At 34.8% G+C, this 16,887-nt stretch overlaps 1 protein-coding gene across 5 annotated transcripts in view; it reads left to right on the top strand.

The window, feature by feature from the left end:
* Positions 1-16,887, top strand: part of Ca-beta (Calcium channel protein beta subunit) — a 33,201-nt gene that overhangs the window by 6,608 nt on the left and 9,706 nt on the right. For 2 of the 5 annotated variants that reach the window (XM_071713027.1, XM_071713028.1), the window contains exons 2-10: positions 2,175-2,650; positions 7,100-7,216; positions 8,767-8,886; positions 8,978-9,188; positions 9,992-10,089; positions 11,696-11,832; positions 12,166-12,331; positions 12,496-12,865; positions 13,671-13,703. In XM_071713027.1, coding sequence (XP_071569128.1) covers positions 2,600-2,650; positions 7,100-7,216; positions 8,767-8,886; positions 8,978-9,188; positions 9,992-10,089; positions 11,696-11,832; positions 12,166-12,331; positions 12,496-12,865; positions 13,671-13,703 — 1,303 coding nt within the window. In that variant the 5' untranslated portion in view covers positions 2,175-2,599. The remainder of the gene's footprint in view (positions 1-2,174; positions 2,651-7,099; positions 7,217-8,766; positions 8,887-8,977; positions 9,189-9,991; positions 10,090-11,695; positions 11,833-12,165; positions 12,332-12,495; positions 12,866-13,670; positions 13,704-16,887) is intronic. The other 3 variants (XM_071713026.1, XM_071713025.1, XM_071713029.1) reach the window with 2 other exon arrangements.

The raw sequence follows: 16,887 nt of genomic DNA, 5'->3' as shown, positions 1-16,887 counted from the left end.
TTTTTATTTTTTTTTTGTAGTGTAATGTCTTTGATATTTTCCATAATGAAAGCGAATTGAACAAATTGCTGCGATTTGGTTAAATAATCCGCTTTGGCGGGATCGACATACAGAATCCTGTTGCGACACATAATGTTTGCATAAAACGCAAACTTAATAAAATTATCGAATTGCATAACCAGTGTTTCCAATTGATTACGATTGCTATGAGTATTTTAATGAAACAGACACTGATCGCGTGCTTCAAGCAATAAAATTTTATATCAGTTGAGTTATACAGAAATGGCAGATTGAACTCACGTTAACTCGCGAATTTTGCATGATTACTCAAACAGAAGCCGACTTATCGACGTGACATTACTTTAATTAGACTTTACTGTAATTTTATCAATTTTTGCGTGAAAATCACAGAAAGTTAGTAAAAAAATTATGCTTCCGTGAATTGATAGCCTTTCTCTCTTTGGTACAAAATGGTACAATTTATCCATAAACTTCTTTGATAATAATTACAGTTTATCAGGAAATAATTAACAGGGAAAAACTATTCTATACTAGAATATCCTGTTACAAGTATAGATAGAACCTAGTAATTCAATCTATTATTCATTATCGTCAACGTTGATGTACAAGGTATTTTTATCTTCTATCTCATATCTTGTTGCGGTATAATTTATTGATGCTTCGTGCTTACGTGTACACTTTGGGGGGGCCAATATGGGGCAGACAATTTTAGGGAGTGGTTATTAACTTTTTCGTAGTTCTGTCAAGCTGTCTTTGCAAACAAATTTGGCCAGGTCAACCGTATAGAATGGGTAGATTTAGGGAATGATCCGATTTGGTTCCATTTTTCTTGCTTAATTTTAGAATATTGTACGATACATTTTTATACGACGGTATGTGCCGCAATATACAATAGATATTTAGATATATCTGGAAGTCAATACTGTGCTAAATTTAAAAGTAGACTTCTATCTAAAAAGCGATTTTTAGAGCAAATTTTAAGATATTTTTAAGAACAGTTATTGAATATAGGAAATTGAGATTTCGTATACATATTTATTCACATGTAAATTATATTTAAAAATTTCTGCAAGTGTCTAAATTAAATATTTTTAAAGTTATAAATTGCTATGTACATTCTGTTTTAAGAAACGTTTTTAATATTAAATTGATTAAAAGACTTCAATTAATTAAAAACAATCGAATTAAAAGAAATTCTTTACCTAAAGAGATGTACCAGAATTATAAAAAAATATTTAATTTAATATAAAGATAATAATAGCATCTTAAAAAAAGTTTGAATTTTTCGAAAAACTTGTTTGTTTCTGTTTTTGAAGAAAGAAAAGCTTTGCAAACTTTTATTTAAAGACTGACATTTTTCTAACATGCACACATAATAAAATTCGTTCGTGTATTTAATTATTTTTAAGATATACCATTTAAAAAAATGTAATTTTGAGAAAAATGTAAATTAAAATTATAAAGATAAACAAAGACAAATTTATAGTATTTATTCTTAGTCTGCTAAAATAAGGCTACAAAAAATAAGCATTTCTCTTTTTATCTGTTACTGAGCAAATTGTTCAGTTGAAAATCTTAGCCTTTTTCGAACACATTAGATATTTGCTGCACTCTGTCTATAATAGTCGTTTCTAATTGGCTAACGTTTGGACTTTGGGCAGAAAATTTTCCATTACAGGTAGAATTTTCAAGACAATATAAAATCCTTTACTATATATACAAACAATGGAAAAAGGGAAGCGACCTCAACTGTTTAAAATTCACAAAGTAATTTGAAGGGAAAAACCAATTAAAAAATTCTTTTTGTTGTTTGCGTAAATGTTTTTTTAAACATTTACACAATAAATCGTCGAAAGTACATCTTCAAAAATTAGTTTTATTATCTCAAAAAATTTTTCATCAAGATAAGTGGTAGAATATTCGAATAATATTTTCAGCTTCTCTTTGCATCGCTCGCATAACTTATAGATACTGGCAAGTACTGGTAGTACATATGCTGTGGATTTTTATATACGCGAGTGTCTCGATAAATTACGCCTGCGTTCGTCTATAACGATTTATCTACGTTTATATTTCTTGTTTATTATCTCTTCTCGTTGTACATTTCTCACAGTCCACTCAAATCTAAATCAAATTTACACTGTATCTTGCAGAGGGCATTTAGAAAAGTGAATATTTCGAATCGGATCTCTTATCATTCGCCATGAACGCGAAACGCACCGTGGCTTATCATTATGGGGTGATAACGACGATCTCTCAGAAATAGATCAAGATTCAAGATTAAGTATTTGGATGGCTTGCAAACGAAAGCGGAAAAAGCTTGAGATACGACGTACCTGAGGGAACGTATTCGAAAGCCTGTGCCACTGCGCCATTCAACATGGCGTAGCGGCGTGAATTCAAATATCAATGCGCTATAGACAAGCATTTTGAACGATAGTAGACAGCCATGCGGTAGCGTGGCCTAAGCGAGAGCTTAGAGCATTAGTCCGATAAATTTCGGCTCCGAATCGGAGCGAAGGTAGATTAAACACCATCAGAAGAACAGCCTTGGCATCCATGGTGGTGAATCCCGGCGATGATCGGGTACAATCAACACAATTCCGGCTACAACAAGCTATTCACTCAGGTACACCGATAAACGCGGTTTTATACAATAATTTTGTTGTGCAACAAACAAGGAGCAATATTAAGAATATTCCGTTATTTTTTCATAAATTAATAAAACGCGTCAGCGATGCAGGACGAGTTTCTATTTGCTACAGTAATTAAAATATCTGGATCAACAAGCAAAGGTTTGGCACTGCGTTATTTTCTTTTTTTTTATCTGCATTATCTTGATTTTATATTTTTCTTAATGCTATTCTCTTTTCGCTCCTGGTTTATTATTTCTTTTTTTCTCGATCTCTCTTACCTATAATTTTTCGCAAGGCTGTAATAAATAGAAATATGTTCATGGAATAATAGTGCTTATCTTTTTATTTTCCCTCCCCCATCGAAGGGATAACTGTAATTAAACTTAAACCTATCAAGGGACTTGATGTAGTGAGGAAGGTCTCCGTGTAAAAATAACCGATTATCATGACTGTACTTTGAGCAAGGAGGCGCAAGGAGGAGTGTGTTCGATCACGTCAAAGACGCGCCGCTTCCTAGATATATAGGATATTTCGCAGTATATCGTTTAAGGCTCGTATTAGGCAACGTGGCGTAAAGCAGAAGCGATCATCCGTGCTATCGTTGCGGCGCAGCGATTTACGTCGATCGCGCACTCGATCGAGGTTCACTTTCTTTTTTTAATATGAAATCAAGCTTTACGGAGTCGATTGATATATGCTCTACTGGCCTTGAAGATACAGTCTTTATCTTTTGTGCATCTTTCTCACATGCGACACATCTTTCGAAATGTCTTTCTAGTATTACTAGCGGGATTCTGCAGAGAGGCATCCCTTTCAGACATCGACATTAATTTGTTTTATTGACAGTTGAGAAGAAGTCCGTTTCTATATAATTGTTACTATATTTTATTTGCGTCAATTTTGTTTTTATTACCATTAAGATGTTAATTAATATTTGAAACAGTTCTTAATTTTACGGTGAGCTATAATACTATCAGTAATTACTTTCTCAAATGCAAATGTTTTTCTTTCGATCAGACGATTTAATTGATTTGTGTAATGCACAAACTCGGCATGATTGTTTCGATTCCTTATTGAATCGATGTTTATTCAATTGTAGTTCTTACAATTAGATTATATGAGCGGCTACAAACACTAACGCTATCTTCCCGTTTTCTTCTTTAATGACGGTGGAATAATTGCGAACGTTTTTAGTGAGAACTGCATGAGTTTTTCAATTAGAGAATGTAACAGTATTAAAAATAAAATGGTCAATGTAAACCATTGGGTAGGCGTAATTATCGATGTGGTCATTCGAATGTTAAGAAAATCAAAAGTATACATACGTTCCTTCGTCTGTAAAACCTTTGTAAATATATAAATACAGACATGCCTATATAACTATTTCGAGCTTTATACAATCTGCAGAATAAAAATAGACATTTGAGAAAGATAAGCTAAATTTAAATACAACACATAATGTTTTAGAAAGGGATTTTTTATTAAGTATAATGTTTTAACTATTATGCTTTTAAAATTTATATATTTTCTTTATTTTAATCTATCTTATCGAAGATCTCTTCTTATTCTTCCATAAATATCAGAAGAATCAAATTTTTTTATTTATTTGTCAAGAAGCTTTTTTGGGGAAAGTAGAATCTTATGGAAGCAATTCATTATTACTGGTAGAGCTGACTTTAACAAAAATCAATATAATTCTATAGGGTTGAGAGATTTTTTGCATATAGGATAAACTCGGATAAGATGGCCATAGAGGAAAGATGGCCAACCCATGTTCTATATCAATCTAACTCATCATCTGGTATCGAATGAACATGGGTTGGCCATCTTTCCTCTATGGCCATCTTATCCGAGTTTACCCTATGGACATGGATGTGTAATAAATTTTTCATTGCAATCTTAAATATGATTAAATTGGGAAGTAGAAAAAGAAGAAAATAATCTGTGAGTAAAATCTTCCTTTTCTAATCTTATTTTCTTCAACTTGAAAAGCGATATGTTTTAAACGAAAGACATCAGTCATTAACATTAAACAAAAGTATTAATTTATTACACATACTTGTTGCTGTTTTAGCTCACTGCTATAAAATAATAATTATTGTTAACATAAAAATAATTTCACATAGAAGGAATTAATGTGGAATCATACTTCATATTAAATGAAAAAAAATTATAATAAAAAGATCTTTAAAATGAACATTTTAGAACTCATAAGAATTTACTACATTGAATACATAATCATTTGTAAACATAAGTATTTGACAATCGAGCAACATTTGTAATATTAAATTAAGGGGGGAAACCTGAATTAGAACGCTAGAAAAAGCATGATTTTTGCAATTTTTTTCTCGGCTCCAATAAAACGAATCTTTTCGAAACTTTTGGGGTGTTTTATCACACATTTTGACATTAACAAAAAATTTTTTTATACAAAAATATTGATTTTTAGTATTAAATGTTCAGCAATATCTACAACGCCTGTTGTTCGTCCCCGTACAATCTAGCGTGCGAAATTTGTGTCTGTAACAAAAAACCAAAAAAATAAATTAAACTAATTGTGAGATTTTGAAAAAAAGTTACAATTTTCGCCAACTTAATTGTTTAAAAAAAGTTGTTAAATTTAATTTTTTTATAAATCTCTTAGGTTCACATAGAAGAGAACGCAATTATGTAACTAAAAAATCTTGGATCAAGTCGATTAGTCAAATAGATTTTTCTCTATCTTGTACGAGAATTCGAAAAACGTGGTTGTAGATATTGCTGAACATTTAATACTAAAAATCAATATTTTTGTATAAAAAATTTTTTTTGTTAATGTCAAAATGTGTGATAAAACACCCCAAAAGTTTCGAAAAGATTCGTTTTATTGGAGCCGAGAAAAAAAATTGCAAAAATTATGCTTTTTTTTAGCGTTCTAATTCAGGCTCCCCCCTTAATCGAAATAAATTAACAACACCGCTAACTTTTCTCATTAATATGCTGAAGAGTATGCTAGTCTCAATTTCTTGCTTATGACCACGAACATTGAGTATGCGTAAGTCTTCCTTCCTATCCTCGATCGATTCATTTAATTTTAACAGGAACTAATTAACTTGCTAGACTGATTTCCTTTGTTACAAGGTAATCTACGTCGATACTTGTAGGGCGTGATAGACGTAATGAACTGCGTCGTGGGGCATTTTATCATTCACGGTCTCGCGGACAAAGTCACAGTTAACGTCATACGCAGAGTAAATAATGCTGTTTAAATATGCTATTTTCAAGGACTGGAAAAGGAAGATTTTACTCAGAGATTATTTTGTTCTTTTATTTCCCAATTTAATCATATTTAAGATTGCTATGATTTATTACACATCCATGTCCATATGTCATATCCAAAAAAATCTCTTAATCCTATAGAATTATATTAATTTTTGCTTAATCGTTCGATTAATCTCGCCACAGTCAGCTACCAGCAATAATGAATTGTCAAGGGATAAGATTTTTTTGAAATATTTGGTTTGAAAGACTAACACGAAAGGTATACTTGTAGATGATGCCTTTTAATATGTTAATATTAAAACTTTTTTAAAGAATTTTACAAAACTTTACTGTGTGCGATATTATTAAACTAAGATTTTAATTACGAACTATTACAGTTATTGAACAATATTTATATGGAATGATTAACTGAAAGATTATGTCATTTGCTTCAAAATATTATATATTCTACAATAGAGAGACAAATTGATATCTAAAATTGACACTTCTACTTAAAAACAATTTAAAATTATCAGAAAATTAAATGAAAAACTTCCGAGATTTTATATCAAAAGTTAGAAGAGGGTTTATCGAAAGTTACTAAAGAGTTTAAAGCAACACCTAAGACCAAGAATTATTGCAACACCTAAGATTAAAAATTATTGCAAAAGTTTATTAATTTACCACAAATGTCGGGATGATCACGATAACTTTGGCCCCTTGAAATGTAAGTGGTTTTCGGAGGCATTTTTCACACGGAAAAAATAGTAAGAAAATTCTATAATCTATATTTGTTCCCTATTTCGATTAAATTTTAATTTCAAGTTTTTAGAAATAAGCTTGGAGTTAATTTTTTTATGCGGGGGAAGGCCTCTCCCTCGCCTACATGTGTACTTTCAAGTAAAAGAAAATTGAACGTTCGTGTGGAAAGTTGAAGGATATTTTTTATCTTAAAAGTGATATTATTATTATTTATCGGAAAATTTTTTTACTATTTTTCCCGTGTTCCTCGCCAAAAATGCCTCCAAAAATCACTAACATTTCAAGGGGCCAAAGTTATCGTAAATCGTGCCTAAAAATATCAAATAGGAAAAATTTAACCAATACTTATGTGTAAGGAAAAATTTGTTTAAACTTTCCAAAACTTCTTTGCCATGTACGGGAGTTCCGATCTAATGGATGCCTTGTCTGCTTTTTTTCAGGGCTCGGCGGACTCAAACTATTCGCAGCCGAGCTCGGATCTTTCTCTGGACGAGGAGAAGGAGAGCCTGCGACGCGAGAAGGAGAGGCAGGCCCTCAATCAACTCGAAAAAGCCAGAGTAAGTCATTGATCCTTCGTGCGCTCCAGTTTGCTTTGCTTTCACAGGGGTCCGCATTCTTATTATTCCGCGCGTGCTGGATCACCGTTTATCGATCGAGTGGTTGTCTCATTATCGCCGTCATATTTCCCCGGCACGTTATACACATCACGAATTTGTACGAGAAACGCGACATATAGCTGGACGCGTCTGCAATTTTAAGATAGGAAGCGAAAGAAAAAGAAACCGGACTCGGCGAGGTGCCAATCCGACACTTCGCGGAACACTTCTTCTTGCGCTCGTAGTCCAAGCCATGAAAATAAATCCATGGAAAAATACGATATATGATCTGTACGAGTAGGTACTACGGCTCTAACGCGGCAGTAATGCTTAAATGCGCCAATAATGTCGACGTTCACGTATCGAGAGAGTGTTTTACGAGGAACATGCATGAGGCATTTTTCGAAGTATCGATACATTTCGTGGATTATTTTACTTCATTAGAAATGGACTTTGGTCATAAATTTTTCGCGAATTATATATGCAAGCAGTATTCACTATTCATAAACTTGCTTAAAAAATATTTTTTCAGCTAAAATTTAATTACAAAGTATGATAAGATATTTATAATATAATATACCTCTTTCTTCTCTCTTTCTTTCTCTTTCTCTCCGTCTCTCTCTTTCTCTTGTGTTGCAAGATTGCTTTATACGTTTGAAAAAATTCGAATAAAGGACTCAATCTGCGAAAATCTTTGCTCGTAGTGGATTATATAACGATAGAGTGTTATAGGATTAAATAGTAAACGCGGGGGTAAAATTATAAAATAGCACGAACGCGTCAAACGCGAGGATCTGATCGACTCCAGTCTTCTTCGGCTTAACGGATATTGATTGGCGAGAGACGACCTTCGAAGGATAGAGCTCGTCGCAATAAAAATGAAAAGCTCTGCAATACTCTTTTATTCTTTATTAAAGCGACTATGTTGTCACTAGCAAAATGCGTCCACGCATAAGCTGACATGTGTCGATCGGCTGTGAAGCACGTCGGCGGTGTGGCCGGCTTTTATTTTCCATTCCATACACGCGATATAGTTATACGTGTTTATGTACACGTTGCGATATAGGAGCTGCACCGTGACCTGATAGAAAAGTCGATAACACGGGCAAGGGAACGATGATACGTAACTAAGCGCGGTGGTACGAGACGACACCGCGTTTGTCGTCGAGGTTGATGATCATAGTCCGATTTACTTTCCCTGACAAAATAATCATTGTCAGGCTAAGTTGTAGAAAGCAAATATTTTTAAAATAACGCTAAAGTTTTGATAAAATTGATTTACTTTAGACGTTAGATATTTTTTACTTATTATATTATAACTTATTATTAATTTATATTTATTATTTTGAATGTCCTTAAACGTTAAGTCTTTCTTTATAACGCTATATTGCATGGCTGGATAGAATAGATAGAAGAGATAAAAATTTAAACGGTAGTCCGTATAAATCAATAACTGATTGAGGAAATAGGTATATGCGCTCGTGCTCATAATTTGTTAATTTACATTTTAGTCGAAGCCGGTAGCATTTGCAGTGCGGACTAACGTGAGCTATGACGGATCCGTCGACGATGACTCACCTGTCCACGGTTCGGCCGTCAGCTTCGACGTCCGTGACTTTCTTCACATCAAGGTATGCGCGAGCACGCGTCCTCTATCTCGTAGATTTCCTCCTTGTCGTACAATTGTAAAATTTTCTTCGTTAACTAATCGTTTCGTTTCAGGAGAAGTATGACAACAACTGGTGGATCGGCAGGCTCGTGAAAGAGAATTGCGACGTGGGTTTCATCCCGTCACCTGTGAAGCTGGAGGCCTTAAGGTTACAGGCGAGCGCCGCGCGTGGCACGAAGGGCCTCTACTCGACGCGAGGAGGGTCTTCAGGGAACCTTGGCGAGAGTGGTATGCCCTCACGTGGTTCCACACCACCTACGCCAGGTATCCTAGCACGTCCTTCTTTCTTCCCCCCCCCCCCCAAAATTCACGGTGTACCCAACTCGGTGTACCCTGAAATCGGGAAACTTTCTCAGCTTGATCCTCGACAGTGAATTACAGGCGGACGGATCCGTTGCTACAGGCCGGTCGAAACAAAAAATATGACGAATAACACTCGCTTGAGATCCTAAGTATCCCACTCTTTGAGACACACGTAAAACACCAGCTTCGAAATGCTTCTATCGCCCCGAAAATTAGATTGAAGCAACTCTTGTGTAATTCGCAAGTGAATAAAACTGCATGCGCACAAATAACAACGTTTAATATTATAAAACATTTAATAGAACATATAGAATTCAACGTTATTGTACTCTATCAGTTTGACATGAAATTAATATACTAATATACTAATATATCAGACTTTTTTTTATTCCTTGCGGTTTACACAGAGATATGAGCTTCTCCATCCTTGCTCTTTCACGAAAAGAAATTGCTCACTTACTGTGCTCTCGCTTCACACGCCCTATTAGTTTTCATTTCATTGCTAAAGCCCATCGGGTAAGTCACCGTATTCGTGCAATCTCATCAACACACATGCCGATTCTTAGTACTGCTGTAGCTAGCTGCTGATATTTGATAGCCGCTGCTATAAGCAGAGACACAAAGCATAAATTAGCAAATTATATCTAGGCTGCATCACATCAGTTGAGTGCTTCTTAATAGCTTCTTTGAGAGAAAGAGGGACTCGTCGATTGTTTGACATATAGATGAGATTCCGAGTAATCCCGAACGTATTCTTTCGACAGGTGACGACAGCGATAGTGTCGGGAACGTGCGACCCGGCAAGGCGACCCTGACGACCCCACCCGCTAAGGAGAAGCGGAAGAACTTCTTCAAGAAGCCGGTAAACGCTCAGCGAGCCACGCTTGCGAATATCCTAACGCGTCACGCACAGCTTATCACTCTTTGAGCTTTTACACTTGGATTAGTAGGCGCCGTACGCCCACTGAACTGGCGTGATGCTCAATGATGTCATGCATAATAATAGATGTCACACACTGAGATGATAAAAAACCGTCTGACAACTTTAGAATTGTTTGCTCCGATATTGATTATTGCCCACGGTTTATTTAATACTCTTCCTTACAATTCAGATAATAGCTGTGTCCAATAGCATGATGCATTTTTCTCACGCTAGTTAGACGTACAGACAATCCTATTAAATGTTTCTATCTAATGTACGACCTTGCGACTCTAGGCTCTGTCCATGTCGAAGCAATTTTTCTAATAGTATTATTTTATAATATTTTCAAATGAAAATTTTATTAACGAAAACTTTTAAACTGAATAAGAAATTTTGCTATCGTAGAGAGAGATAATATATCAAGGATTTTGTTGGTGAGTAAATAAATTTATATGGACATTGTCTAAGATGCTAAAATTTACCAGTCGACTCTAAATAAATTTAAGGTTCTTAGACTAACGATTCTCTTTCCCGCACGGATATAAATAGAATTTGTCTCTAAATGTGCAATTCTATAATATATAATATTTGTTTGTTTTTTTATAACATGCATTTAGTCCTAAAAATATTATTATAAAATAAAGATTTTAAATGTGATTAATTTTTTTATGATATTTTAGATAAATTATGTGGCATGTCAAAGGTTATATTATAGAAATTATAAATGATAATTCATGGTTTACATGGTTACAAATCATGGTTCACAATTAGGAATTGACGCATATAGTCTACATTTATATTATTATTAGGCAAATTTATATTTTTTAGAGAAAAATACATAAAATGATCACTTTAAATTTTTCTTCTATGCTTACTTCAATGATTTATTATATCTAAATTATTTCTTCATCAAATTAATAATAATAAATAATAATTATTATCAAATTATTAGTGGATTAAATAATTTTTTATTAAAATTTCCATAATTCTATAAACAGTTTGTGGAATCTTCGTATTTTACTTGGTACGAAACTTTCTGTAATAAAAGTATCATATTATACTGCTGAATATATCCATAGTCATAGTGGAAAACGACTGGTAAATGCTTTCACTATTTTAACACTGTTGATCACTTTTTTTCACCGTCACGACGCGTACAGTGTTAGACCAGCGATTATTCCTACCCGGGGCCGCGTGTCGCGGCGAAAATCATTCACCATCATAAAGGTAGAATATAGGCTGAAACGATTAGTCCGTAGGAGGCCGTTAACACCTTAGATATCGTAGTTACTAACGTGCTGCTTGGCCAAAGTACCTTCGGTGCTCGAAGAGGATGTCCCGTGGGCGTTCGCACGTTCAGGGAAGGACTTTGGCCGTGCAGGAGGTCGCATGTGTCAAGTCGACGTGGCCATTAACTGATTTCAATGTTTCAATGTTGCATACCGTGCTCACGCAGTCCTACGTAAGTGAGACTATCCTGGGGCCGATATTGGCGAACGGGGCCTCATCTCGATTGGCCGAACTGATCGTTTGCTTGGATTTTCAGGAGACGACGACTCCCTACGACGTGGTACCTTCCATGAGGCCCGTAGTGCTGGTCGGGCCGTCGCTCAAGGGTTACCAAGTGACGGATATGATGCAGAAGGCGCTCTTCGATTTTCTCAAACATCGCTTCGAAGGCAGGTCTGTCGGGACTGTTTAGATATCGTGTTATTCCTACTCGTGGTCTGACCTCTTTCTATTACTAACGAAGAAAAACGGACAGCTATTAGTCCTAAATAAGCCGACTTTCTTTCTTGTACTAACAAGGAAAAACGGACGTTGCCATTAATTCTTTTTACGTTTGCGCGTTCACGTAAGCTAAATCCGGTTTGACCTACAGTGTATCACTGGTTACAATATGCTACGCTACGCGCACTAAATATGCCGTTACAAGGTTTTAAGTACTGAAAAATTAATATTTAAAAGTTATGTGTTTATATTACTAATTCCATCAAGAATTATTTATCATTACAGAATTATTATCACAAGGGTAATGGCGGATATATCGTTAGCGAAGAGATCCTTGCTGAACAATCCAACTAAAAGAGCGATCATGGAACGGTCGACCAGTAGGAGCAGTTGTTTAGCGGAAGTTCAGCAAGAGATCGAGAGGATTTTCGAACTTGCTAGAACTCTTCAGGTTTGTGAAAAGTATTCCAATTTAAAATTCCTAACATTTTTTGAATTTTCTCAATTAAATATCAATTTTATTACTGCAAATCAATTTTCCATGATGAATAATTTAAACACAACAGATTAATTTGTATCGAATAAATTAATCGCACGTCTAATACGCAATTCCAGCTAGTTGTTTTGGATTGCGACACCATAAACCATCCGTCGCAACTGGCGAAGACCAGCTTGGCGCCCACTATCGTTTACTTGAAGATTTCTTCGCCGAAGGTTCTGCAGAGGCTGATCAAGACCCGAGGAAAGTCGCAGATACGTCACCTTAACGTACAAATGGTGGCCGCGGAAAAGTTGGCGCAGTGTCCGCCAGAAATGTTCGATGTCATCCTGGACGAGAATCAATTAGAGGAGGCATGCGAACACGTGGCCGAGTACCTGGAAGCTTACTGGAGGGCGACGCATCCGCCCGACTTTTCTACGGTGCCACGCGCCGTGCCTGCACCCGATGCACCGGCGGACACGTACCCGCAACGTGTGCCATCAGGTATCACGATTATTTTGATAAATCAAAAATCATTAATCACATTTATAAATGTTTAAAGATTCCTAGATTTGCAGATCTTTATATTCCCAATTCTGAATATATGAATATAAGACAATAAGCTTTAAATTAATTTACGGATAGATCTGCGTCGCAAGTACCAGAAGTATTATATTTTCATGTCGAGGAAATTATGTCAAATAGTCAAATGCAGAGAATTCCAAATCGGTCAAGGACGTTTTCGTCTCGCACGAACAATAATGGAATTCGGGACAATAGAAAGATTTTAAATAGAGCACGGATAGAATATCAGTACTCGGGAGCCAATATTTCGACCATTTGGTAATGGTTTTGTGGAAAGCGTCCAAAATCGTTGAGAGATGCAGGAGGCGATGTAAATCTGATGATGATTTACGACGATCTATCTCTTTTAGCAATGGCATCGCTGTGTATGACGCAAATCGATACGTAATACATCGATTGACGTCTTCAACGTTGTCGAACCAGAAATCAAACTCATCCGCGAACATATTTGGCAATGCTTAAAGTTAACTACAGAGATCGAAATATTGGTTTCGAGAACATTGTCGTATCGTTCAGGGTATCTCGGGAAAATGATTTTGAGAGACGTTATTAACACGCATTTGAATATCTCGTAATATTTAATATGACATAACCCGTCCATATGTTTCACGTACCTCGAGATGCCCCTTTTCAATATCCTGATGATCCTCGCTCGCGCTTTCTAGCCCCCTCAAAGATCTAACGAGACCCAGTTTTGCCACTAACTTTCTTCTTGTCCTCTCAGGTGCCCCTCATGAGCCTTACTATCATCGAAGAGGTAACCCAATATTTTCCTTGAGCATATTTTTGCACTCTCGTATTCCTTATTTTTACCTTCATTCAGCATATATAGTTTGCTAACTGCACGTCGACGTCGCATGAAATCGTTTTAGAAAATAGAATTTCTCTCGAAGATCCGCTAGAAACAAATAGACTATTATGAGATTTATATGTTGTATTATTGATATTATGCACACTTAAGAATTTCTATTTTATTATAGCATGGTATTAAACTTTAACGTACGAAATAGAGCAATTTTGCACATGATTTATATGTATACCAACGTTCCAATACGTTCTATTTTCTAATAATTATAATTTTCAAAAAATATGTAATATTTTTATTAACATTATTTTTATATAATATATAATTTTTTTCTTAATTACATGAGATTTATATTTATTCGTTATAATGTAATTTAAATGTCAGTCACTTGCACATTCTCTGCATAGATAATTATAATTATGTATAATTTTTTTATACACGTACATTACATACATATTTTTTGATGTTACTTATAATTTTATTTATATATAATTATACTATAATTAGATGATCTTTATAAAGATCTATGGTATGTCTATCAATTAGGATATGATGTAGCAGCCTTTTAACTTCGCATTCTATTCCACTTATCCGCCGAAGAGACAAATGCTATTGACTAAAATTGTCTCTGCATTTTTCGCATAATCGTTTATCATCAAATCAATATCACCTTATCCTGACGTTATATTTCTTTTCAGCGGCAATGTACGGATCGAACGTACGGGTCGATATGAACTTGTACCCAGTGCAGTAAGACCGAGGCGCGTTTATCTCTTCCGTTAGTGCGGATAAAATTCTACGTTTCGTTTTTATTTGTGTAATCGCTTCCCCAACTCTTTTCGTACAGTCAGCAGAAACTTTCCTTTCTCATACTTGGTATATTTAATCATTAAACACGCTTACATTATTTAATTGCAACTTACCTCGTGCACACTGCGCTATCATCGATCACGAGTGTGGATTTCTTTTATTAAAATTAATTTTAATTAAAATATTTAAAGAGAAAGAGAGAAAATACGAATTTTTAGATAATTACTCAATATTTGAAAATGTTTTATTCCTTAAATTTTATATAAATAGAGAAGTCTGTAAGCGTAGATTTTTTAATGTTCGAAGAAAAAGTTTTAATGTTTGTTCTGAAATAGATATGATGGAATCTACTGACTTTTTCAAGTATCAAATATTTACAGTTGTTTATTTTTTATTGGATTTTACGCAAATCAAGAGTGTCCGAAAGAAGTTTTTAAAATCCGCGTGTGTTTTCAAACTCTGCCAAATTAATGCCAAAGCTATTATGTGATCGCGCGAGACAAAAAGCCATTGGGAGCAATATACCTGATTATTTCTTTTTTATTTATTTTCTTCACAAACACCTATCGTCATCAATCTCTAAACTCATTACGCCGCAATGCGGTCCGATTCGACGTGTAAAAAAAAGTTTTAGCCACGAAAGTGCCGCGAGGGCACACACAGATTATCGGCTTTGTTCTCATCAGCAACGAGCTCTGACTCCGATGTTCTCTTTGTTTACGTGTAAAAGTGGAGGCGGTGGCTGCCACGGGAGTCATCCGAAAACACGACGACTAGCGACTTGGTCGCGGTGACCAAGAGACCAAGACGAAACAATTGTGTTCAGAAGACCCGAGCGCGGGACATGCCTGTCATTGTGCGGCCGTTTCTACTTCCTGCTTCATCGCGGATGCGATTTTATGCGGCATAAACCGGCCACAAATTGTACACTTCGTAATCCACGCACCGTGAATATTTAATTCCGGGTGTGGATGCGATTGAAAGAATTAGAGAGAGACTGTGTAATAGGGATACCTTTGTGTAAGGGCGCGTAGTAAGTACAGATGGGTTTGGTGCATGGGCCCGGAAACACGGAACCGACCCGATTTTATTTCTCTCGAGTAGAGAAAATGATTTATGTTTCCCTATTATTTATACTCTTCTTTATGCGGTGAAGTAACTACAGGCTCGCCATAGAGAGAGCAATCAAAGACTTCTTAAAATCCAAGACTTTAACGTGAATTATAATTCAAGTCTTATTTTGTATCAGTTTTACTTAAAGTTTATTGTCAAACGCATCATGACCTAAATTCGAAACTGTGACAAATTTTAACTGTTTAATATTTTTTCAATTTTACTATATATTTAGTTAAAAATTATAATTACATGCTTTTGCATATTATAATTACGAATAATTTGATTTACATTTGCGATATAAAACCTTCTATAATATTTCAATTATTAATCTTAAACATTATTATTGTCATAAAAGTTATTTGATTGCTATTGAACTAGCGCAATTACGCCACTTTTATCCACTTCATTTTTTTGCTCCTATTCCAATGGAATTTTATTTTAGCTAAACTTCTAGCCACGACATGTTTTCCTCTTACAATTAGTTGCAAGTTATTCAATGTTTCTTTTTTAAAATTAATATTCTATATTATTATTTATAACAAATACAAGTTTGTTACAAACTATTAATAAAATTTTAATTTAAAAAACTGCACCTATATTTTATTAATATAGAAAAATTAATGTAGAAAATTAATATTATTATTTATAGCAGGCACAAGTTTGTTACAAACAATTAATGAACAAAGTTTATAAACTGCTTCTTATATGTTATTAATATTATTTAATTTTAAGTCTATTTTACTCTTTAGATTATAGAAAATCTGATTCCGACGTATCTAAGCTTTTTTATATAAATAACTGATATCTCCATTAATATTTCTTTATTTACGTCGAAATTTTTAATTTGTCACGATTAGAAGTTTAGCCTATATATTTGTTTTATTTCATATGTTTCGCAAGCCCTTCACCAACCCCTCTCACATAGAATAGGTCTATAGAATAGAGATGATCTAACGTTAGCGAGAGAGATTAACGACGTAGCAGCGTAAGTCGAGAGGACAGAAGTTATAAAGGGTTTCTTTAGCTTCGTCGTGGATCGTACGCGATCTATATCGTTTCGCGTAATTTATGTCCGAGATTGCATCAATGTGTCGATGACTACACGAGTACATTCTTCTACTTCTCGATTTCTGCGCACCTGCGCAACGATAGTTCGAACGTCGGAGTCTTTGCGCCGTACCTCCTTTTTTTATTTAGTATTTTTTTTTGC

The sequence above is a fragment of the Temnothorax nylanderi genome, unplaced genomic scaffold, assembly GCF_030848795.1.
Source record: "Temnothorax nylanderi isolate EJ_2023f unplaced genomic scaffold, tnyl_v1.0 TNYL_tig0119_pilon, whole genome shotgun sequence".
Classification (NCBI taxonomy): domain Eukaryota; kingdom Metazoa; phylum Arthropoda; class Insecta; order Hymenoptera; family Formicidae; genus Temnothorax; species Temnothorax nylanderi.
Note: the sequence above shows the minus strand (reverse complement) of the source record. Positions and strands in the feature narration are given on the sequence as shown.